This window comes from Bos javanicus, chromosome 2, assembly GCF_032452875.1.
Source record: "Bos javanicus breed banteng chromosome 2, ARS-OSU_banteng_1.0, whole genome shotgun sequence".
NCBI lineage: Eukaryota > Metazoa > Chordata > Mammalia > Artiodactyla > Bovidae > Bos > Bos javanicus.
In genome coordinates, this window is record NC_083869.1 from 125808593 (window position 1) to 125831864 (window position 23272).

The following is a 23272-nucleotide window of genomic DNA, read 5'->3' on the forward strand; positions in this document are numbered from 1 at the left end:
CTTTAGACGCTCTTGTCGCACTGGGACCACAGTGTCATAAAGCCTGTCTGGCTTCTCATCGGCTTTCCCCTTTCCCTCTTTGCTCTCCTCCAGCGTCCTTCTATTTAGCTGTCCTTTCCAGTACCCACCTCCACCAGGGGCCACTCCCTCTTCCTCAGTCCTGGATGGATTCAGAGACTGACGCTCCTTCTTAACCCTCCTCTCTCTCCCCCTCCAGGCTTTCAGCTGCGCAGGGTTGAGGAGCAGCGGGAACAAGAGAAGCGGGATGTTGTGGGCAACGACGTGGCCACCATCCTGTCGCGTCGCATTGCTGTGGAGTACAGCGATTCGGAAGACGACTCCTCTGAGTTTGATGAAGACGAATGGTCGGATTAACTCTTCTGCCTGCCGCCTACTTCCTTTTTCTTTCTTTCCTACCTGCCTTTTTTGATGCCTACCCCAACAGTCCCAAGGGGAAGAAAAGGGAGGAAAAAAAGAATTTCAAGGGGCCAGAGCCTTCCCTGAAGCAACCAAAGATATATCCCAAGTCCTTCCTCCAAATCACCATGTATTTCCCGTCTCCCTGAGGTCAGGCCCCATGGGGCTGCTGAGGTTCAGTACCTGGGATATTCCCTGTTCCCTTCAAGTGACTGTTGCCGACTGAAGAGAAGGGAAGACCCCAAAGCACACTCCTTTGATTGGGTTTAAATTGGAATGGTGCCTTCCCCCAGGAGCCATTTTCTGTAGTCTTCCAGAATCCTTGTCCTCAGCTGCTTTGCATAGTGCCAGCCATCTTCTGGTCCTGAAGCCTGCTGGCCCTTTTCCCGTGCATCGAGAGGGCGGAGCAGCCGCAGGCCCGGTGCCTCACCCCTCTGTCCTCATCCACAGGGTGAGGCTGCCTTTTTCTAAGCCATCTCTGTTTCTAGATGCCCTTTATTCCAGGAGCCATCAGGCCCCTAAAGAAATGTCTTACCCTCTCTGCTCAGAAACAGTGCCTTTATGAAGGCAGGGGTGGTTGCCTCCCTCCCAGGCTTCCTTCCCTGACTGTGCTGTTCCTGTGTCCCTCAAATACCCCTCCCTTGCCACCAGGTGCCTCCAAGCACCACAGCCCGGTTCTAACCTCTAGACCCCATGACCAAACTAGCCCTGACACCCAGGGATCTGAGCCTCTGCTGCGGTTAGGAGCCGAGCAGAGACTTGGAGCTGCAGGACTGGAAGAAGACGGAAGTCTTTGGGTTGAATGACGCTGAAGCCTGGAAATGGGAAGTGACTTGCTCACGGTCACACCATTGGATGGGGACAGAGCTCGAGCCCAGAGTTCCTGATTCCGAGTCCCCTGTGCTTTATGGGACCAAATTGTGGGCACCTGCTAGATTCTGGGCTCTGCGCTGCTCCAGACCTCCGCGCAGAGGGGAGTCCCAGCAACAGGGCTCAGGGCCTGCGCCAGGCCTGTCCGTACTGCTCAGACCCTCGTGGCTGCTCTTGTCGTTTGCCCCCGCTTTCCTGTCACCAGCCCGGCACCTGGCCTTGAGAGCTGCTCTTTTGGGGGACCAGAGTAGTGAGAGGAGGAAGAGGGTAGGCAGTGTGACAGGTGCTGCTTTCAATTCCTCTGCATCTCCTCCCCCGTTTGTTTCCCCAGTTTAAGCATAGGTCCTGCCAACTGTAGAAACTTCAGTCCCTCAGGCTGGCAGCGGCCGCAGGTAGTGCCTGGGGAGGTTGGGTGGGGAGGCCTGGCAGCTGTGAGGAGGGCTGAGACGCAGGACATCTCTGGGTCCTGTTTCCAGCTCCCCTCCTCACTGTACCATGATGTTCCCTCCCTCCCTCCTCCCTTTTTCCCCAAGCTAATACACAGGTGCTATTCTTGAGGAAAAAAAGCTGGTCAGCTTTGGCCAGCAGTGAGGTTTCTTCTGTTGTGTAGCCTCTTAGGCTGAAACCGGCTTTTCCTGGCTTCTCCAGCTCTCCGAGCCCTGAAACAAAGACAAACAGGATCTGTCTCCCCCCAGCACAGCACATGGTTCTAGTAATTGCCAAAGCCCTCATCAGCCCCTCCAGCTCGAGGAGAGCGTGCAGTCATGAGGACGGAGCCGTTAAGAGGCCAGTGTGCCTGCCTGTCTCCCCAGATAGGGCGTCTTGGGCGCAGGGCGGGCACCGGGCTCCAGCGCTGAGAACCAGAACGTGTGCACCCCTGCCGTGCCTCCCACAGTGTGCTCCAGAAGCTGAAGGTGCTTTCTTCAGAACTCTAAAATGGCTGTTGAAGGTGCCCCCAGCTGTCGCCCAGCAGTGACCAGGGCAGCAGGCAGAGGGCAGCGGTTCTCCCAAATAGGAGTCTTGGGGCCTGGCCAGGCCAGGCCAGGGTTTGGGCCTAATGGCTTTGACTGAATCACCCCCATCCCCCTCCTTTCTGGAAAAGGGGGAGCCAGCACTGTGCTCGTATCATCCTGCTCTGACCTTGAAGGGGGCGGTGTTGGCCTGGCTTCTGGAATGGACAGAGCCTGCCGTGGAAGAGGGCTGGGGGCAGGAGGAGGTGGGGAGGGGCACTGCCTGCGGAAGGTAGGATTAGATCATTAGCTCAGTGACCTCCTAGGGTTTCGATGTGCTGTGTTCTCATCCTACAGCTGGTTTGGTAATGATCTGCAAGTCCCGGAGAGCAACAGCACAGCTCTGCCTGACGCTCTCATTAAAATCTATGCAGCCAAGCTCGGCGCTTTGTAGCAGCCGGCCTTGCGAAGCTTCCTCAGCTCGGGGGGCTGGGGACCCAGTCAGCCGAGAGGCCCTCTGGGCTCTACTTATGCATATGTGCACCAAAAAAAAAAAAGCTTCTTTAAACCCAGAGCCCTTTAAGATGATAAAGGACCTTGTGCAGGTAATTGTGTGTCTTTGGAATCCTGTAATTGTAGAAAGCCAAGTTTAGTGATTATTTAAACTGGGCTGAGGCTGGTGAGGGTGTGGAGCAATGGCCCCTAAGGACTCTGAGGGCTGAAGGCAAGGAGCCGCCTCCCTTCCCTGTTCTGCCCAGCCCAGGGGACCTGCCCCCATTCCTGTGGCCCAGGGGCCCAGCTTCCAGTTCGGCAGTGTCAGAAGTGACTTGTGGCTCTGCCTTGGTTGTGAGATGAGTACATTCCAAAGGAGCAGCCACGGGGAGGGGGCAGGCTCAGCGATCCCTTGGAGGCTCAGAGCAGCTGGCCTGAGCTCCAGCTCGCGTCCATCGGAAGCTCGCGCCCCTCAGAAATGACCCTGGCCAATGTCACCGCAGAGCCGAGGCGGTGTTGTCAGGGCTAATGTGAAATCTCTTCCCGTGGCGCCGATCCTCTGGCTCTGCAGCGCCAGCTCGGACAGATTGAGGTCTCTGTGGCTTTGGTGACCCTGCTTAAGCATTCCCACCGTGTCCCAGCTCTGCTCTCTGCCTGCCTCCCACTGCAGCCCCCCCTCACCTGGCTTGGGGAGGGGCGCAGTGCCCCAAGGCTAGGGGCTTTTGCTCAGGAGAGATGTCAGGCTTTCTGGGGTCGTCAGACTTTGAGCTCTACCGGGGTCCAGCTGACCTGGGATACCAGGTGTGCCCAGAGATGCACCTCATCCCGTGCCTCAGGAAGGGCTAGGGAGCAATTTTGTTATTGTATTAACTTTACTCAGTTAACTCACTTGAGAAACTAACCAATTTTTACTTTCTGTCTAGAATGATGTATGTGTAGGAGAGTGAGCTGTAATGCTCCCAAAGTGCCTTGTTTTCTCTGATATAAATATATTTATAAGGACCTGGTCTGGTGGATTATTCTTGGGTGTGTTTGCCACATGAAGATGTTAGGGACTGGGCTTGTATGTCGTGGGGTACAGTCTGAAGATGGGGCCCCTTCCCCTGAAGATGGGACAGGAGCTGCAACTGAGATCTGAGCAGTGGGGCTGAGCCAGACCCCTGAAGTGACCCTTTCCTCTTTCCCCTGCTCCTCTCAGGTCCTTAGAAAAGGACATCCAGTTTTTCAAAGCCCTGTGCCTCCAGGCCTGGTCTCACTTGAGTCCCTGCCAGGTTTCATGTGTGTAGCACGTTAGCACACCAAGTGACCTGAAGATTCTATGTAACTTTTAATGTATACTTCCGAATACATAAATGCCAACATTTTAAATAATTTGATGAAAGTCTTTGTAACCACGCAGCCACCTCTGGGGTGTGTGTGTGTGTGTGTGTGTGTGTGTGCGCGCGCGCGCACACTTGTATCTGTGTAATGGGAGAAGCAGTTCCAAGGGGGCGACATTGATAGCCACAGGTGGTGGCCAGAGCTCCACAGGGAGGTCGGTGTGGGTGGGCTCAGAGGGCGGGGGCCTCTGCCTCTGGCTGGTGCGCCCTGTGCGGGAGGTGGGGGTGTTGATTTAGGAGGAGACCTGTTGGGGGATGTGGAGGCCGCCTCAGTTGGCTGAGAGGGGTGTGCTGGGGCCGGGGAGGGCGGCGGGGGGGCAGTGGGGAGCCTCACATCAGGCAGGAGAATGCTGATGCTGCCTGCCAGCATCTGGCCGGCATCTTGTCTGCCTCTCAGACCCGAGCAACTTACCTTAAATAGAACGACTTACAATGGAATCCGATAAAAGGGTTAGGCTGCCGCAGGCCCCCTCTCTCTCCTGCCTGGGAAGGTGACAGGTCTGGGTTTCTCTTCTGACCCTAAAAAAATGACCTACCCAGGAAGCAACGGTTGTACCGAGCACAGCTGCTGCGAGTAGCTGTCCCCGGGGGTAATTGATGAGCGGACTCCCTGTTCCAAGCCCAGCAGACGGTGTGGGGCGGCCCCGGGAGAGGGGTGGGAGCCGGGTTGGTGACTCGGCTGGTCACGCCTGCTGTTGCGAGAGAGTCACCCACTGGCATCCCAGGAGAGGGGGCAGAAGTTTTGAATCGTCAGCAAGTGCTGCGCCAGCCACTCTGAGCTCATCGCTGGGGGTGGGGGTGCCGGGGAGGGGGCGCGGGAGCCGGCTGGCCCCGGCGGAGCCCCTCGCCCCACCCTCGTGCTCAGGCCTGTGTTTAGTCAGCACTTGGCTTCCCGAGGTCGGTGACTGACAGGCAGCCAGACGCCCGCCCTGGGAGAAGACAAAATGGTGGTGTCGGGAGCCGCCCTTGCTGGAGAATTGGAGGGAAGGAATGTGGTTCTGGGCAGCTGGGAGTCTGACTTAAATTCCAGCTCCTCCGCTTGGGAGCTTCAGCTCTTTGGGCTAGTCGTGAGAAGAATGAGCATTCAACTACTACCTGCCCGAGACTGCCTATGCTTTATTTCACCAACCAAGGGTCTCCCACTTGACAGTTGAGAAAAAGATTCAGAGAGGTTGAGTTGCCTAAGACCGCATAGCCGACCAAGAGCAGAGCCGTAGTTCGCTCGTGGGTCTCCTGTTCTGCCCACCACACAACGTAAACCATTCTCAGAATCTCTCCATCGAGGATCATGGTGTTTGGTGTCAGAGGTGGGTGTGTTAAAGGTTTTCTGTTACAGGCTGACCTACCTACCCGCTGGTGCCTAGTTTTATAAATGATGGTTAATTTTGCTCTTGCTTTGAAATAAGTGAGCTGTACTGGGGGCCCTGCTATCCTAGACCTTTAGAGTTAGAAGTACCCTGTGCCCTCAACTGCCTGGAACAAAGTGGTCTCCCTGTGTATGGGCGGGGGCTCCCAACAGACACAGCTTCAGTATATGCACACACCTGTTAAGATGTGGGCATTTGTGCACACTCAGACATGGAGACACGTGCACACAGAATGCTGTCTTTGTGCACACAAGAGCACAGAGCGGCACACAGTTACAGGAGCACAAGCACAAGCAAACCACACCAAGTCCTCAGGAGCCACCCCTCCTGTGCTGCCTCGGCCAGCTCCGCACTGCCCCCTCCTGGCCGCCTGGCGGCCAGGGCAACCTGGCAGCACTTCTGTAAGCGCTGCTCTGGGTGGTTGTCAGCTAGTTCCCTCCTAGATCAGGAAGCTAGGAGCTGTCTCAGGTGCTCCCCAAAGCCAGCCTTAGCCCCGGGAGAAGTGTCTTGTGAGGGGTCTGAAGCTAGAGGACAAGAAAATAAGCCTTTCACACCCAAAAGAATCTCTCCCTGGTAGAATGCTCGGTACCATGGTGGCAGGCATTCTGCAGAGACACCCTCCCACTGCAGCAGGCAGGCATCCCCGCCCTTACCTGGGGGATTGTGCACGCACCTGCTCATGCCCTGCATACGTATTTAAAGAGAAGAAGATTTCCTGGCTGAGAAGTCGGAGGCCAGGTTTTGTAGCTCTCACCTTGCGGCTCCCTCTGGGACTCAGCTCCCTCCTGTTCAGTGAGGAGTTGAACAGGATTATGTATTCTGCCCAACACCAACCCCCCACCACAGCTCCAGTGTCTTGCTGTCTTGGGAACTAACCTCTCCCAGACATATGCCCGGGTAAAGCACATCCATAAAGATGAACCCATGGACTCCTCAGGCAATCCTGGAAGGATGGCCAATACCAAGCTTTTTATTCCTAGTTTACAGTTGGAAAGGCAGACACAGAGAGGTACAGCAACTTGCCCAAAGTTCACACAGCAAGTTGGCAGCAAGCATGAAAGTAGAAACCCTCTGCTTTCCAATGCCCCTGGCTGTCTGCAAGAAAGCAGAACTCACTGTGGGCTCAGGCCCAGAGCCAAGGAGACAGGAACTAGAGAAGCAAAGCCAGAACCTCCGTCCTGTCTGGGAGCCCCGAGGCTGAGGAGAACCCAGAGGGAGTAGTGGGCTTAGGTATTAGGCAAGTTCCACCACTCCCCGCCCCCAACACACACCCCTCTCCCTAGACTGCAGGAACTTGAAACTCCCTGTTCCTCCACAAAGCCGGTGGCTGGCTGTGGGAGTTCTTATTCTGTGGCTATTTGGGGGTCCATCATGGTAGGCACACACATAAATGGTGTGCACACACATGCCTGGACTCTGGGTGTGCATGTACAGGTGTGGATGGATGTTCTTACATGCCTACGGATATACCTAGGTGTACATTCATAGGCATGTATAGCATGTAAACTCGTGTTTGCAAGCATGTATACATGTGACACATTTGGGCATTTAGGTGAAGTGTGTTTGGATGTACATATATCAGTGGTCTCTGTATCTGACAGGTGAATTTATCAACATGTAAGATTTTGATTAATGGGGTTTTTCCTGAGTGTGGGTGTGTGCAAATGTTCACATGCATTTGTGTGAAGTGGGCTGGAGCATGTCCACCCACATGACTAGTGTGTTTGAAAGTGCGTGCAATCAAGGCTCAGGTGACTGGGTGCATGTGAATCCTAAGTGCCCTCCCACGAGGGTACGAAGCCAGTGCCCCCCCCAATCCTGGTATAGGGGCACCCTGCCTGGCTCCAGCTCAGCACTGAGCTCATAGCACCCCCGCCCTGCCTCGCATTCTATTCCCCAGACCCAACCTGCTTGGCCAATTTGCAGCCTCTCGCTCCCAGCTCCTGAGAAGGCCTGCAGCAAAGTCAAGGGGCTGGTGGCCAATTAGTGAGGGGGTTAATCAGGGATCTGGGGACCCCCGGGGGGTGGGAAGCCAAGGGCAGACATTGGGGTTGGCAGGAGCCTGATCTGCCTGTCATGAGGCTGGGGGGAGGGGAGGCTGAGCCAGCCGGATGGTGCTAGAAACCAAGGGTCTGCCTGTGAGTTCATGATTGCTGAACACTGACAGTGAGGAACCTGTGTGACTGTGTGTACACTGTGTGCAAAAGACATGCATGTACATATATGTGTACATGTACAAGTCCTTGAATGTAATCCTGTATGCACATGTGTGTACATGACTGATGCCATCTGTATGCACACGGGCAGTTTTGTGTCTGTATATATGTGGGTGTGCCGTGGTGTGCAGATGGGTCTGGGTATGCAAGCATGCCTGGACCTGTGTGCACACATGTATATACAAGGCTGTGTGTCTGTGTGCATACGTATTTGTGCAGGGGCATGTGCATACATTTAGGTTTGTGCTTCTGCATGAGAACATGTGTACCTGAGGTTGACATGGTCTGTGTACATGTGATATATCTGTGTGCACAGGTGCGCATACTGGTGTGCAGACACACTGATCATACGTGCGTGTCTGGATGTGTATGCATGTGTGGGTCTTCTCTCAACAGCCAGGAACCTGGACCTCCATTTATGTGCCTGTGTGCACACATGTCTCTGCATGTAGGGAGTTTCGGGGTGCAGGGTTGGCAGGTTTCAGGCTCCAGGAGAAAATCTGACAGACGAGACTTGCCGCAGCCCCTGGCCCCAGGAGCCTGTTTTCCAGCCTGCAGAAGCTGTGAGCCCGTGAACTCATCTTATATTAATAGCTGCTGTCTCCTCACTTATTGCAGGGAGAAGCGGTCATGGCCCTGGTGGGGGCTGCCCCCTCCACAGGACCTGGGAAGAAGGGGAGAAGAGAAGGGCCCCAGCCCCACCCTAAGGCCTACCCCTGCAGGAAGGCAGGGTTCTGGGCCCCAGCCTTTGCCTCCTCCAAGCCAGGGACCCCCCCCCCAACTGCCCAGCTCACCCTCCTGGGCCTCAGTCACTGGGGGGATCAGGTATGGAGTTGGACAACTGGCTAAGGCAGAGAGGCTGGAAGGCTTGGCTACACCCCACCCCGAAAAACAGACACACAGGCATACACACACACATACATGCACACGTGATGAGCAGCCCCAGGCTGAGAAGTCTGAGCCTGAAAGAGACACAGACGGCTTCAGTTTGAGGGCCAGACATGTCCCTTTTCTCAGGGCCCTTCGGTTGGAGCTGGGACACAACCTTCAGTGGCCCCCACTCTGATGAGGAAGGTAAAACTTCTCTGTAAATATTTACTAAGGAGAAGTGTAGCGAGGTGTGTAAACTTCATCTTCACAGCCACAGGAGGGCTGAGCCAGGGAGGCTTCCTGGAGGGAACACAGACTTAGGGTACAGGGAGGACCTGAGATGTAGCTGCAGAATCCCAGGGGAAGGAGAAGCCAGCGGGCCCCACCTTGCACACAGACCCCAACCCGGGGACAGGCTCAGACACCCTCGTGTGGGCCCAGGACTCAAGGCCGAGACTGAAGATGCAGGCTTCCAGAAATGCCTGAGCGCCACCTCACAGCTGCACGGAGACAGAAGAGGACTCACAGCGTGAGGGTCCACCAGAAGTGAGGCTGGCCCTGCTGGGCCCTGGAGCCGGAAGCGGGGAGGGGGCCAAGAGCCAAGTCCGCCGAGGGTGGGATGGGCCCTGGCCCTGCTCTTGCGGGACCTTGGTGGGTGCTCCTTGGGAGTGTGGCGGAGGCAAACAGGAGGCCTGTTCCTACACTGCCCCTCCTAAAGGCCTAGGGGTACCCTGGAGACCCCCAAAACTTCCCATAGCCCAGAACAGGGCTCCCTGCCCTGGTTTCCTTGCTTGCTATTTCTGAGCTGCTCCTGAAACCAATTCCCTCACCCAGAAAAGAAACAGATTGGGAGTCACAAGGACCTGGTTCAACCCTCAGGTCAGCTCAGCTCTTAACTGTGTGACTTTAGGCAAATCAAATGTCACCTTCAGTGAGGATTTTGAGGGCATCCGTATCTTTTTTTTACTTTTGGGCCACTCCATATCACTTGCAGTATCTTAGTTCTCCGACCAGGGATCCAACACGGGTCCCCAGAAGCAGTGGATAAGCTGAACCCTAACCACTGGACTGCCAGGGAAGTCCCAAGGGGCACTCTCATTTAAAGATTACATGTGCTCCCTGTGCCTCGATTCTAAGGATATATCACTCTGACATTATCATATTTTAGTTCCTCTCTTTATTACTGTGTCCTCCAGCTAGAATTTACGCTGCCCACAGGGACAGCAATGAATAAACGAAAATTCATTACTCTCAGAGCCTCAACTTTCTCTTCTGTAAAATGGGGGAAGCAGTAGTACCCCCCCCTCCCCCAAAGGGACCATGGTGATGTTGTGTGAGATGTTTGGCATGGGACAGGTGCTTCCTGACTGAGGACCTTTTCCCTAGGGACCTTCCAGGAAGGTGGGGAGAGGAGGTAAGCCTCAACCTGACCTGGTGGAGCCTCCCCACTTTGGGCCTGGATTGGCACTGTGTGTAGCTCAGCCCAGGCCCGCCCTCCGCCAGCTGTGACCCAACCCTGTTGGTATGCCCACTCCCCTTGGATTCCTGTGGCTACTATTGGGGAGGAGACATGAACATCAGGCAAAAGCTCTCTGGCCAGTGGAAACAGTCTCCCCATCTGTGCAATAGGGGCGCTCTGAGGGCCCCACCTCCAGGCTTTGCCCATCTGGGTAGATGTGGGTTTGGGGTAGTCAGAGCTTCCTCTTCAGCCACACCCCAAACCTACTCCTGCCTGTACCTGGTGAACAAGTTCTTTTTGGTTCCAAAACAGTGAAATTCAGAGTCCTGCCCAATTTTGTCCTCAAATGCACGCAAGGGTACACACACACTCTTACTATCACTCACCTTTGCATAGAAAAAAAGCCCTTCCAGCTCCTGAGTGAACAGACCCCATCCAACCACCTCCCAAAATGGGGCCACTGGCTCTGAAAATTAACCCCGACACAAGGCAGGGTCCAGAATGTCCTAAGCCTTTGGCTTGGGAAGGCAGGAGATGAGGGGGCATCGGCCAGGGGACAGTGCACAGGGCCTGGAAACAAATGTTCCTCTTTGGAATCCTGGCTCTGCCATTTCCTAGCTGTATGACCTTGAGCTGACCACTGACTCTCCCTTGGCCTGCTTCCTGGTCTGTAACATGAGAAGTTCTTACCCGTGCCAGGGGGTGCTTGTTAGGCAAACGTGAGCTGACGGATGCAAAATGCTTAGTGCAGTGCCCAGCACACAGAAGACACCTGTGAGTGGAAGAGGCTGCTGTTGTTTGAAACACCTACATGCCTTGAGCACATTCTTCATGCCCAAACCCCAAACTAAAGCTAATGTAGGCAAGATGTGAGCAACTGAAACCCAAGGGGCTCTAGCACCAGGAGTTCTAGTCTCGGTGGAGGTGGGGTTCTTGTTTGGGGATGCCTGAGTCTGAACAGAGGAACCCATCAGATTGGCATCCTGGGGTGGGAGGTGTCACCTGCCAGCCATACTCCACCTGGGTCTCCAGTTTCTTGGATCCTCCCATAGGTCCCCAGGCCTGGCCTAATCCTCCCATTCCAGGCTGTCACCCATTACACCCCACACCACTCCTTCCACACACAGACAAATCTTATTTATCACAAAATCATTTTTTTATTGAGGGTTGGGTTAGGAACAGGAATAGGGGACTGGGGACCCTACCCCAGATGGCAGAGGGCTCAGGTGTTGGCTCGCACCCTGCCTCCTGTAGGGCACTGCAGGGTGAGACCTGACCCCAGGCTCTGGCTATGGTGCTGGACACCAGGCTGGAGTGGAGCTGGGGTTGCTTGGCCTGGTTCCGACGGCCGACCCGGCTGCAGTTCCCCAAAAACGGCCACCAGAGGGCAGTCGGCCCCCAGAGCAGAGGAATTCTCGGTTTCTCAGGTGATGGCTTCTTAAAAAAATAAAAAACCAGAGGCTGGTGTGTTCCCCCTGCAAACCCGAGGGGGGCGGGCCTGGGGAGAAGGCTCTGGTTTCTATGATCTCTTCGATAAAAAGTAAGCAAAAATAATAACAAAATACGTGGTTTCTCTCTCTCCCCTTTCCCCCTCTAGGAACTGAGGTCAGAAATGAGGGTGTTGGGGACTGGGAGTACCCTGGTATGGCCTGGATTTCAAGGTGTGGGTCTCTTTTTTTCCCCTTAACACCCATAAATAAATTCATAAATAAATAATAAATAGATATTCTCTTTGTATGTGCACATATATACAGATAAATCTTTCTCTTATCTAGGCAACGGAGTAACTAACCTCTCTGACTCTTTAGCTCAGAAACCCAAAAGTAAAGTGACATGGTCAAGGTCAAGGCAGGGGGAAGGTCAGGGACTTGGAATGGCACTGTGAAACACCCAGCAGCCTACTGGAACTCCAAGCCCATCTGGGCTGTGGGACATTTCTGAGTTGGAACCCTGACCACAGGAACATTCTAGAACCATGGAGCCAGCTGGGCCCTGCAGGGATCTGAACAGAATCCTGTGAAACACCCAAAGTCCTAGAACTCCAGAACCAGCTGGGTCTTGGGGTGTGGAGCTGGGGGTTGGAACAAAGCCCTGGAGGACCTAACACTCTGGAATTCTGTAGTGATCAGGGCTGGAGGGTCACCAGGATGAGACTAGACATCACTGGGGGAGCGGGATCGGAAGAGCGTCTTGGAAGAGGAACAGCAGCAGCAGACAGCCCACAGCACCTTCTGCACGTCCTGGTTGCGGAAGGCGTAGATGATGGGGTTGATCATGGAGTTGTAGGTGGCAGGGAGCAGGGTGAGATAGGTGTAGAGGGGTGGGGAGTGGGCATCGCCCAACAGGCAGTAGACGGTGAAGGGCAGCCAGCAGGCGGCAAAGGCGCCAAGCACCACGGCCAGGGTGGCTATGCCCTTTCGGGTGGCCACGTAGTGGGAGGCAGGCAGCAGGTGCCGCTGGAGGGCAATCTGCTGGGCGTGGCGGCAGACAATGCGACAGATCTGGGCATACAGCTGCAGCATGATGCCAAACACCATGAAGAAGGCAACGGCCAGGACCACCAGATGGTTCTTGGAGAGCGGATAGACCACGCCGCATGTGGCCCGGGCATCCAGGCAGTTCCAGGCCAGCACAGGCAGCAGCCCCAGGCCCAGCGCGCCCCCCCACACTAGGGCCAGCATCACATAGGTCCGCGTCACTGTTGTCTCTGAGTAGTAGGTGAGCGCATTGTACAGAGAAAGGTAGCGATCAACGGTGATGGCCAGTAGGCTGCCGATGCTGGCAGTAAAGGCCATGGCCAGCACGCCAACCAGCACCAGGCTCATCACTGCTGAGCCAATGCAGAAGACAGCAGCAAAGTGCATGACCAGGCCCAGGCCTGCCAGCAGGTCTGCCACAGCCAGGCTGCCCACTAGCAGGAACATGGGGGCACGGAAGGCGGGAGTGCCCACGATGATGGCCACCACCAGCGCGTTCTCACAGGACACCAGTGTGCCTGAGATGCACAGTACTACGTCCCAGGCCGTGGGGGAGGGCAGTGGTGTGGCAGGGCCTGTGGGCCCCTCTGTGGACCCCATGCTGCTCATGTTCACGTTTCCGGGGCCAGCAGAGAGCCAGGCCAGGGGGCTGCCTGCACCCCACATCATGGTACCTGTAGGAGAAAGGCCCTGTGAGAAGCTGGCAGGGCTGGGTGCTGGGTGGAGGGGTCTGGAAGCAGTGGGGGTCTCTCCTCAGGATACCTGGCTGGGTCCCAGGTTGCCCACCCCCTCCCATGCCCTGAAGCTCCTTCCAGGATACCCTTGTCTTCGCCTATGCCCCTAGGCCAGCAGGGGTCTGGTGATCCCTGTGGTGGGTCGCTCCCCTCTCCCTTCTAACTCACTGAGTCCTGCAGGTCTCTTTCTCCCACTTGTGTGACTGAGGAGGACAAGATCAAGGACTACCATAAGTGGATAGAGGCCCATAGGATCCCGGAGAAGCTGGGAAAGGCCCAGGACCGGGGGAGGGGACATCTCAAGACTGACAGCAGCTCTGCTCCCTCCCCACCAGGGAGGATGACGCTCAGTTTCTGAGGCTCACCAGACCCCTCACGATTCTCAGTATGGCCAGCCCCAGACTCCGCCCCCAGAGAATGCTCGTGAAGCTCCCGCCAGCCCCCACCCTGCACTCCTGGGGTAACAACATCTGGGACCTCAGCCCCCCAACACACACTCGGCCAGACTTCTGCCCCCCAGCTGGACCCCTCTTTCTGCCTGAACCTCTGGGTCTTTGGGACAGACACCCCCTGCTGGAAGCCAGGATCCTGTAGTCAGATCCCTCCCTCTGCTTGGACACCTGGATCTTGGGCCTGACTCCGCCTCCTGTCCGGACGTCTGGATTTCTAAGTCGGACACCTCCTCCTGCTCGGACGCCTGGGTCCTGGCCCAGACGCCTCCTGCCGGCCCAAACTCAGATGACCATCAGTCCCTTCAGGGCCTCGGGTCCTTGCAGGAGTGCTCACCCCACGCCGGGCTACCCAGCTGACAGCTCTTATCACCCAGACCCTGGGTCCCTTCCTGTGAGCCCAGACTCAGGGTTCCTGGTCTCAACCTCCGACCCCAATCAACCGCTGGGAGCTTGACCGCTTGCCCAGCGCCCCAGCATCCTGCGTGCCCTCTCGGATGCCTGGTACCCAGGCCGGGGCCCGCTACTCACCTCTCGGAACCGGGCGCGGCCGGGCCGCGGGAAGGCTGAACTCGGGTCCGGGCTGCGCAGGGTGTGTGAGGACCCCGAGAAGCCCCCGCGGCCGCGGGAGAAGCGGCGTGAGTCACCCCGCCCCGCCCCGCCCCCGACCACCGCTTTGGTGACGTCAGTGGCCCGGCTGGCCAATGGGTGCGTCGCGCTGGGGCGCAGCGCGCGCCGCTCGGCATAGTAATGAGGCCTCGTGCCGCCCGCTCCCCCATTCATAAAAAGCGACCGTGGCTGCGGCTCCGCCCCCTTCTGAGTCGGCCCGCGCTGTCCTTGACGCTGCGCCCTCTACGGGCCGGGGGTTTCGGGGTCGCTGGTGCGAGAGCCCTTGAAGTCTCAGGAAGGTGGCGGGGGGCATGTGTTAGAGGGAGAGGAGGAAAGGGGCCCCGGAGAGTTTATGGAGGTGATGGGACCCTCGGGTGGCAGAGACAGGCTGACGGAATTCAGGTGACGGAGACCGAGTGATGGGGGCTGAATGAGCGTCCCAGTCCCCAGTGAGGATGACAGGGGTTGCCAAGACGATGGGGCCCTGAGGTGATGGTGACAGGAGCACGAGGGAGCAGGGAGGTGGGTGGAAGTGACGGTATGAGCGTGGTGACAGGATCTTGGGGGGATGGTGGCAGTACGACGCTGAGGTAGAGAAGAAGCCCCTAGGGCAACCATAGCAGTGTCAGGGTGACTCTGGGCCATGATGGGGTTCAGGGATGAGGTGGTGGCGAAAGAAAGGGAAGGTGGAGGGGCTGGGTGATAGTTCTTCAGGTCACCGTGACCCTGTCACAAGTGCTGAAGTGACCAGGCTGTGATGAGGGTCACAGGGTCCTGGAATGAAGATACCAGGTGACTGTGGGCCCCCAGGTGAGTGGGACAGGGTAAAGGGTCTGGACTGACAGTGACCGGGCCAGCCCTCGTGATGCTGGGGCTGGCAGAAGGAACCGGGCGACGTCAATCATGTCAGCCCAATAGCGCCCTCACTGCACAGGGAGGGGTGGGCCTGGCAAGATTTCAAAACTTGAATTATTTATTCAAGGATCTGGAAAGCCAGCGGGGTGGTGGTGGGGGTGGGGGTCACTTCCCCGAAGCAGCAGGAGTGGGGGAGCCGGGAAGAACTTGGAAGCAGAAAGCCATCAGCTCAGTCCCCAGGGCGGGCCCCTCTCAGCCTCCCATCTTAGGCACCCTGGCAGGTCAGGGCACAGAGAAGGAACTCCCCCTTCCCCACCTCTTCCTGTTCCCAGGGAACCTCTCCCAGCTGACTTCTCCAGATGCCACAGATATGGCCAGTTCTGGGGAAGGGAAAATAGCTGCCTCCTCCACCCTCCAACTCGAGCTCTGATCCTCATTGGAATCAACCAGGCCTGTGGGATGGGGCTGGGGGGCAGGGACCAGGTGAGGGCCCAGATCCCAGGCCCCACCACTTATCCTCCCAGCACAGAACCACTGAAGTGTCACAGGGAGAAGGAGGGGGCAGGCCAGTGGCAGGGTACATGGGGAGGTCAGGGCTGGGGAAGATACTGTACTTCAGGTTGGACATGGTGAGTTTGGGGTGGTTAGCAGGTGGTGTGGTCAGCAGTTAGATTGGGTGAATATCTTAGGCTCTTTGGGCCTGTTTTCTCTAGAGACAGGGACTTCCCAATTGGTCCAGTGGCTAAGATGCTGCATAGCCAATGCAGAGGGTTGGGGTTTGATCCCTGGTCAGGTGAACTAGATCCCACGTGCTGCAACTAAAGAGTTTGCATGCCGCAACTAACAAGACCCAGCACAGCCAAATAAATAAAAGTTAAGAAAAAGACCACGTTAGTATCTTCTGCATGGGATTGTTGGGAGGGGCCTGGCACATTGTCAGCACTGGCTGTGCTGGCTGCAGGAGGACACCCGGGAGGCTTGGGTGTGCGGCGAGGGAGCAGAGAGGAGGAGCTTCAGGGAAACCCACCAGTGAGAGTACAGACTGTGGGAAAGAAGCTTCCTGCTCCTGGGCTTTGCCTGGCTCTTCCCTCTGCCCAGAACCCCTTTACTCCATTCGAGAGCCTCTGTGGCCAAGTCAATATCTTCTAGAGCAGGCTTTCCCAACATCTACCCTAGACGACCACTCCCGCTTCCATCATTCTCTCTGTGCTTTCCTTGATTTATCATTTTTTAGAGCACTTAGCACTCCTGAAATTATAAATTTATTGTTTTAAGAGAAAAGACATGTCAGCCCCACCAGGATATAAAAGCTCCACGAGGGTACAGACTTTGTTCTGGTCTGTGCTGGAGAACAAAGCCTGGCATGCAGGAAGTGTTCAATAAATACTTGCTGACTGGATGACTGGACAAAAAGCAACATCCAAGAAAGGGAAGGAAAACACGGAGGGAGTAGTAATATGCACAGTGTCGAGGAAAGTGGGGCATCAAAGAGAATATAAGGACATCTGCCCCCAGGAACCCAGATGTTCACTTTCTCCCCTGTCAGAGCCAGGTCCCAACAACTGTCCAATTGGTCTCAGAGAGGCTGCTGGGAGGTTGGCATGAGACGGTGTATGAGAGGGAATCCCTTTGTGGTCCAGTGGTTAGGACTCCACATTTCCACTGCAGGGGGCATAAGTTCGATTCCTGGTCAGGGAACTAAGATCCTGCAAGCCATGTGGCTCACACACACACACACACACACAAATAGAGAGGGGAGATGTATGAGAGACCATCTTCTCTTTTGAGTGGCAGTGGTCTTTTTTTATTTTGCATAGTTTATTAATCCTCTCATGAAACATCTGTACAATCACCACAAATAAAGTCACTGCAGGATCTTTAATCCTTCCTTCTGCCAGCACCTACATTGGTCTTTGTGATCCCCCAAGCTCCTTCATTCTGTCCTTCAGTTCTTTTTCTTCTCGGGCAGCCCATGTCTTGCAAGGTGGTGTTGGTTTATTTTTCTTTGCATAACCCAAGGAATCATAAATCACATCCAAGCCAGTTGTCACCACAAAAATGGGTTCTGACTCCAAATATAAAGATGACATCTGGTGTGGTCTTGTATACTTTGGCTGCTGCTGCTGCTGCTGCTAAGTCGCTTCAGTCGTGTCCGACTCTGTGCAACCCCATAGATGGCAGCCCACCAGGCTCCCCCATCCCTGGGATTCTCCAGGCAAGAACACTGGAGTGGGTTGCCATTTCCTTCTCCAATGCATGAAAGTGAAAAGTGAAAGTGAAGTTGCTCAGTCGTGTCTGACTCTTAGCAACCCCATGGACTGCAGCCTACCAGGCTCCTCCGTCCATGGGATTTTCCAGGCAAGAGTACTGGAGTGGGGTGCCATTGCCTTCTCCATACTTTGGCTAGTTTTCCCCAAATTTCTGTCTTGGATACGGTTGCCCTTCCAGGGTGAAGAACATCAGTGACCACCTTTCCCCTGAAGTAGCTGGTTGGTCAGAATTTCCTGATCCAGAGAATCATGGTGTTGGTTCATGATGGAGGCGATCCTCAGCGAGCCAAAGAGGAAAAGAGTGGAGTGATATTTCTAACCATGAGGAACCCTGGAGACCTAAGAGACTCAAGTGAGGCTGTGGAGTTTCTTTTTTGCTTGTTTTGGGTTTTTGGCTGTGCCATGCAGCACGTAGGATCTCAGTTCCCCGACCAGGGACTGAACCTGCGTCCCCTGTAGTGGAAACACAGAGTCTTAACCACTGGACTGCCAGGGAAGTCTTAAGCTATGGATTTTCATGTGAGTACACTCTCTCGTGCTCCAAAACTGCCCCATGTCAACAGGACAATTGAGGCCATCATTGCCAACCAGGTCTGTTCCCCAGAGATCTGCTATCTAGAGGAAAAGGCAACCCTTTCTCTTCTCTCATCCTCAGGCCCACTTCCCTGTCTCCTTAATTCTGCTCGTCACTGACTTCCCCCTCCAGCCCTTCCCACCTACCAGGTGCCAGACCAGAGCCCAGTACGTACCATAATCCTACACCCCTATCTCATAGGTGAAGCCCAGAGAAGCCAGACGACTTGCCCAAATCACACTGTCAATGGCAGAGCTGGGATCTGAAGCCACTCTATTTGGAACCAAATCCAGTGTGCCTTCATTCTAGCCTAGCTCTCTCCCCAAAAGGGGCTGGGGGTGAAATTTGACTAAGGTGGACAATACTTGTAGTTCCCCAGGTGACCACCAGATGGCTGTGAGCACTCACCTCCAGGTTACACTTCTTCCTTTCTTTCCCTCTACCAACCCTGTGGGCCTAGACTCTGGAGGGAAGTGTGTGAGAGAGACACAGACAGAAGCCCCCTGTCCAAGCTCCAAGAATCTGGCCATCATCAGTGTACACATTCTTAGCACAGACCCATTCATTCAGCCAATATTCACTGACACTTCCCCTGGGCTTGGGTTTGAGAGGGTGCTACAGACAGAGACGATGTGGCCATATCCCTGCATTTTCAACATTCAGTAAATATTTATCGAGTTTATTTACTATTTGCCAGGCATAGTTCTAGGCACAGAATATAGCAATGAACAGATATCTCCTCTTCATGGTGTTTCCATTCTAATGGGGAAATGGACAATCTACAAATAAACACTTAATATGATATTAAGTAGGGAACCCTTGAGGGTCTCACAGGCCAGTGAGACAGGCAAACATGTACACAGTCACAACATGGTACAGTGTGGTTATTTAATAAGCACCTGCTTAGCTTTTATGGGTGCAGGGAGTTAACTGTAGATGAAGGCAAACATGGTTTCTGCCTTCCTGGAACTTATTTATAGACTAGGAAACAACTGAGTAATTAAGTACATAGCTGATACATGTTCTGAAGGGAAAAGGAGACATCATGATGTAGAATAACCAGGAGACCTGTTTTTAGTAGGGAGGTCAGGGGCAAGTCAATTGAAAAGAGAATAGAAGAGTTTCAAAGAGAGTAGAGCAGGTGCAAAGTCTTTCAAATCTGAAGAGATGCTGCTGTGAAAGTGCTGCACTTAATGTGCCAGCAAATTTGGAAAACTCAGCAGTGGCCACAGGAGTGGAGAAGGTCAATTTTCATTCCAATCCCAAAGAAGAGCAATGCCAAAGAATGTTCAAACTACTGGACAATTGCACTCATCTCACACGCTAACAAAGTAATGCTCAAACTTCTCCAAGCCAGGCTTCAACAGTACATGAACTGTGAACTTCCAGATGTTCAAGCTGGATTTAGAAAAGGCAGATGAACCAGAGATCAAACTGCCATCTGTTGGATCATCAAAAAAGCAAGAGAATTCCAGAAACACATCTACTTCTGCTTTATTGACTACACCAAAGCCTTTGACTGTGTAGATCACAACAAACTGTGGAAAATTCTTCAAGAGATGAGGATACCAGACCACCTGACCTGCCTCCTGAGAAATCTGTATGCAGATCAAGAAGCAATCGTTAGAACCGGACATGGAACGACAGACTGGTTCCAAATTGGGAAAGAAGTATGTAAAGGCTGTATATTATCACCCTGCTCATTTAACTTATATACAGAGTACATCATGCGAAATACCAGGTTGGATGAAGCACAAGCTGGAATCAACATTGCTGGGAGAAATATCAATAACCTCAGATACGCAGATGACACCACCCTTATGGCAGAAAGTGAAGAAGAACTAAACAGCCTCTTGATGAAAGTGAAAGAGAGTGAAAAACTTGGCTTGAAACTCAACATTCAAAAAACTAAAATCATGGTATCCAATCCCATCACTCATGGCAAATAGATGGGGAAACAATGGAAATAGTAACAGACTTTATTTTCCTGGACTCCAAAATCACTGCAGATGGTGACTGCAGCCATGAAATTAAAAGATACTTGCTCCTTGGAAGAAAAGTTATGACCAACCTAGACATCATATTAAAAAGCAGAGACATTACTTTGTCAACAAAGGTCCATCTAGTCAAGGCTATGGTTTTTCCAGTAGTCGTGTATGGATGTGAGAGTTGGACTATAAAGAAAGCTGAGCGGAGAAGAATTGATGCTTTTGAACTGTAGTATTGGAGAAGACGCGTGAGAGTCCTTGGACTGCAAAGAGATCCAACCAGTCCATCCTAAAGGAGATCAGTCCTGGATGTTCATTGGAAGCACTGATGCTGAAGCTGAAACTCCAGTACTTTGGCCACCTGATGCAAAGAACTGACACCTTGGAAAAGACCTTGATGCTGGGAAAGATTGAAGGTGGGAGGAAAAGGGGACGACAGAGGATGAGATGGTTGGATGGCATCACTGACTTGATGGACATGAGTTTGAGCAAGCTCTGGGAGTTGGTGATGGACAGGGAAGCCTGGCTTGCTTCAGTCCATTGGGTCACAAAGCGTCAGACATGATTGAGTGACTGAACTGAACTGAAAGTCTTATGAGGAAAGGGTTGATTGTTTGAGGGACAGAGAAGAAGCTAGTGTGTCTGGACCAAAGGAGCCAAGGGGAGAGGTAGGAGTTGAGCTCAGAGAGGCAGGCCGGGGAAAGATCATGTAAGTCTTGGAAAGTGGTTAGATGGAAGCCATCGGTGAGCTTAAACATGGAATAATATGATTTGATTCACATTTTCAAAGGATTGCTCTGGCTGCTGAGTTGAGAACAGACTATGGCAGAAGCAGAAGCCCTACCAGGAGGCCACTGCAGTCACCAAGGCAAGAGATTGGTGAGGCCTTGGGTGCAGGAGGACAGATGGGTTCGGATCTTCCAGCTGGGACAAGTGCCACAGCAGTTCAGCCTTGCTCCGTGACAGTCACCGAGGGCTTCCTGCAGGCGGTGGCCATTTAGTGTTGTCATGAAGGATTAGTTTGCCAGACACATGTAGTCTGGAGAGGAGGAGGACCCTCCAAGAGAGAAAACCACTACCAGATGAAGGCAAGGAGGTACAAATGATGCATGCTAGGGGGAAAGCTATTCTATTTTCTCAGAGGGTAAGATGTTGGGGTGAGCACAAGACTTCTGAGGCTTCCAGAGCTAGGAATCAAAGGGCTGTGAAAGCCAAGTTGAGTTGAAATTTGTTTCATGGTCAAATCCACGTTTTCAGGACAGCTCTGCACTGTGAGGGGTGAGCTGGGGAGAGGCCTGGAGACTGAGAGGAAGTGTGAGATCAGCAAAGGAAAGCTGAGGGAGCAGGACCCAGGAGCAGGATTTGCAGGACTTTAGTCTGGGGGCAAGACAGAGGGAGGGGGTGAGGATGAGACCAGGGTTTCCAATCAGCTGCCTGGTAAGATGAAAGGAGCCTCCCTGAGGGGAAAAGAGGGACTGGGCAATTTCCAGGGCCTGAGGCACAAACTCAAGTGGAGATGCCCTAGAAGCAGATGAACCCTCAGGAGGCACAGTGGAGGGCAGAGTAGCCTCTGGCCTCACTAGATCCTGGTCCACATCCTGACCCCCTCCATTATAACTGTGTGCCCCTGGGAAAGTGATTTTACCAGAGGCCTGCAAATGGGAGATTACAAAACCCATGTTTAGAGGGTAGTTGTGGACATCAGAAAAGACCTGATAAGTTAAGCCGCTTCAGTTCAGTTCAGTTCAGTTCAGTCGCTCAGTTGTGTCCGACTCTTTGCTACCCCATGAATCGCAGCATGCCAGGCCTCCCTGTCCATTACCAACTCGTGGAGTTCACTCAGACTCACGTCCATCGAGTCAGTGATGCCATCCAGACATCTCATCCTCTGTTGTCCCCTTCTCCTCCTGCCCCCAATCCCTCCCAGCATCAGAGTCTTTTCTGCTTAGTAGAATGTAAATTCCGCTAGTAGTAAGTCATTAATAGTTGCTTTGTTGCTGTTCAGTCCCTAAGTCATGTCTGACTCTTTGAGACCCCACAGACTGTAGCCTGCCAGGCTCCTCTGTCCATGGGATTTATCCTGGCAGGAATACTGGAGTGGGTTGCCATTTCCTTCTCCAGGGGATCTTTCTGACCCAGGGATCGAACCTGGATCTCCTACATTGCAGGCAGATTCTTTACCACTGAACCACCTAACGATATATTATTACAGGTGTGGCAGCTGGGGAGCGAGCATTGGGCTGGAGATAGAGATATGGTACTTGTTGACTGAGATGACCCAGAAGAGGAGAGGAATAGGGCTCAGGACTGAACTGGGCCAGCAGCGATGAAGAGGGAGAAAGAAGAAAAGGAGAAGTAGAGAAGGGAGAGGGGAGGAGAGGGGAGAGGTGGGGAGGGGAAAGGGAAGAATGGAGGATGGGGCAGAGTGGAAGAGGAGCTGTCTTCTAAGGGACCTGAGAAGTGGCTGCAGAGGGAGAAAAGCCAGAAGAGGGAGAGGGGAAGGTTGCAGAAAGACCACTTATCCCAGTACCAGTGAGATGGCTGGCTTGGCCAAAGTGTGTGGTGGGTCAGAGATAGATGCAGTGTATTGAGGGGCAGAAGAGAAGAAGATGCAACAGGTGAAGCGATACAGGCTGCCAGAGTCTGGGGGCCTGTTCTTCCCTCCTGGTTAAAGGATGAACTCTACAGAACCTCAGAAATCAGGAAATTTACCTCTCTTCAAATCTAGATTTTGCCACTAACTCTGTGACCTCTGACTCAGTTCAGTTCAGTTGCTCAGTTGTGTCTGACTCTTTGTGACCCCATGGACTACAGCACACCAGGCTTCCTGTCCATCACCAACCCCTGGAGCTTACTCAAACTCATGTCCATAGAATCGGAGATGCCATCCAACCATCCAATGCTCTGTCAGCCCCTTCTCCTCCGGCCTTCAATCTTTCCCAGTATCAAGGTCTTTTCCAAGGAGTCAGTTCTTCCCATCAGGTGGCCAAAGTGTTGGAGTTTGAGCTTCAGCAACAGTCCTTCCAATGACTATTCAGGATTGATTTCCTTTAGGATGGACTGGTTGGATCTCCTTGCAGTCCAAGGGACTCTCAAGAGTCCTCTCCAACACCACAGTTCAAAAGCATCAGTTCTTCAGCACTCAGCTTTCTTTATAGTCCAACTCTCATGACTACTGGAAAAACCATAGCTTTGACTAGACAGACCTTTGTCAGTAAAGTAATGTCTCTGCTTTTTAATATGCTGTCTAGGTTGGTCATAACTTTTCTTCCAAGGAGCAAGTGTCTTTTAATCTC

General features: G+C 53.7%; 2 protein-coding genes across 4 annotated transcripts in view; one reads left to right on the forward strand and one right to left on the reverse strand.

Annotated features, from left to right (window-relative positions):
• WASF2 (WASP family member 2) overlaps positions 1-3736 on the forward strand; it is a 70486-nt gene extending 66750 nt beyond the window's left edge. For all 3 annotated transcript variants that reach the window (XM_061391642.1, XM_061391660.1, XM_061391650.1), the window contains exon 9: positions 218-3736. In XM_061391642.1, coding sequence (XP_061247626.1) covers positions 218-375 — 158 coding nt within the window. In that variant the 3' untranslated portion in view covers positions 376-3736. The remainder of the gene's footprint in view (positions 1-217) is intronic.
• Positions 3737-11154: 7418 nt separating this feature from the next.
• On the reverse strand, positions 11155-14332 carry GPR3 (G protein-coupled receptor 3). Its single transcript, XM_061391672.1, has 2 exons — positions 14212-14332; positions 11155-13171 (listed from the first exon to the last, which is right to left on the reverse strand). The coding sequence occupies exon 2, from the start codon at positions 13164-13166 to the stop codon at positions 12174-12176; it is 993 nt and encodes a 330-aa protein (XP_061247656.1). The 5' UTR covers positions 13167-13171; positions 14212-14332; the 3' UTR covers positions 11155-12173.
• Positions 14333-23272: the final 8940 nt, after the last annotated feature.

Bases quoted from the DNA above. Each gene is read 5' to 3' on its own strand.
- GPR3 (XM_061391672.1), bottom strand. From the start codon at position 13,166: ATGATGTGGGGTGCAGGCAGCCCCCTGGCCTGGCTCTCTGCTGGCCCC.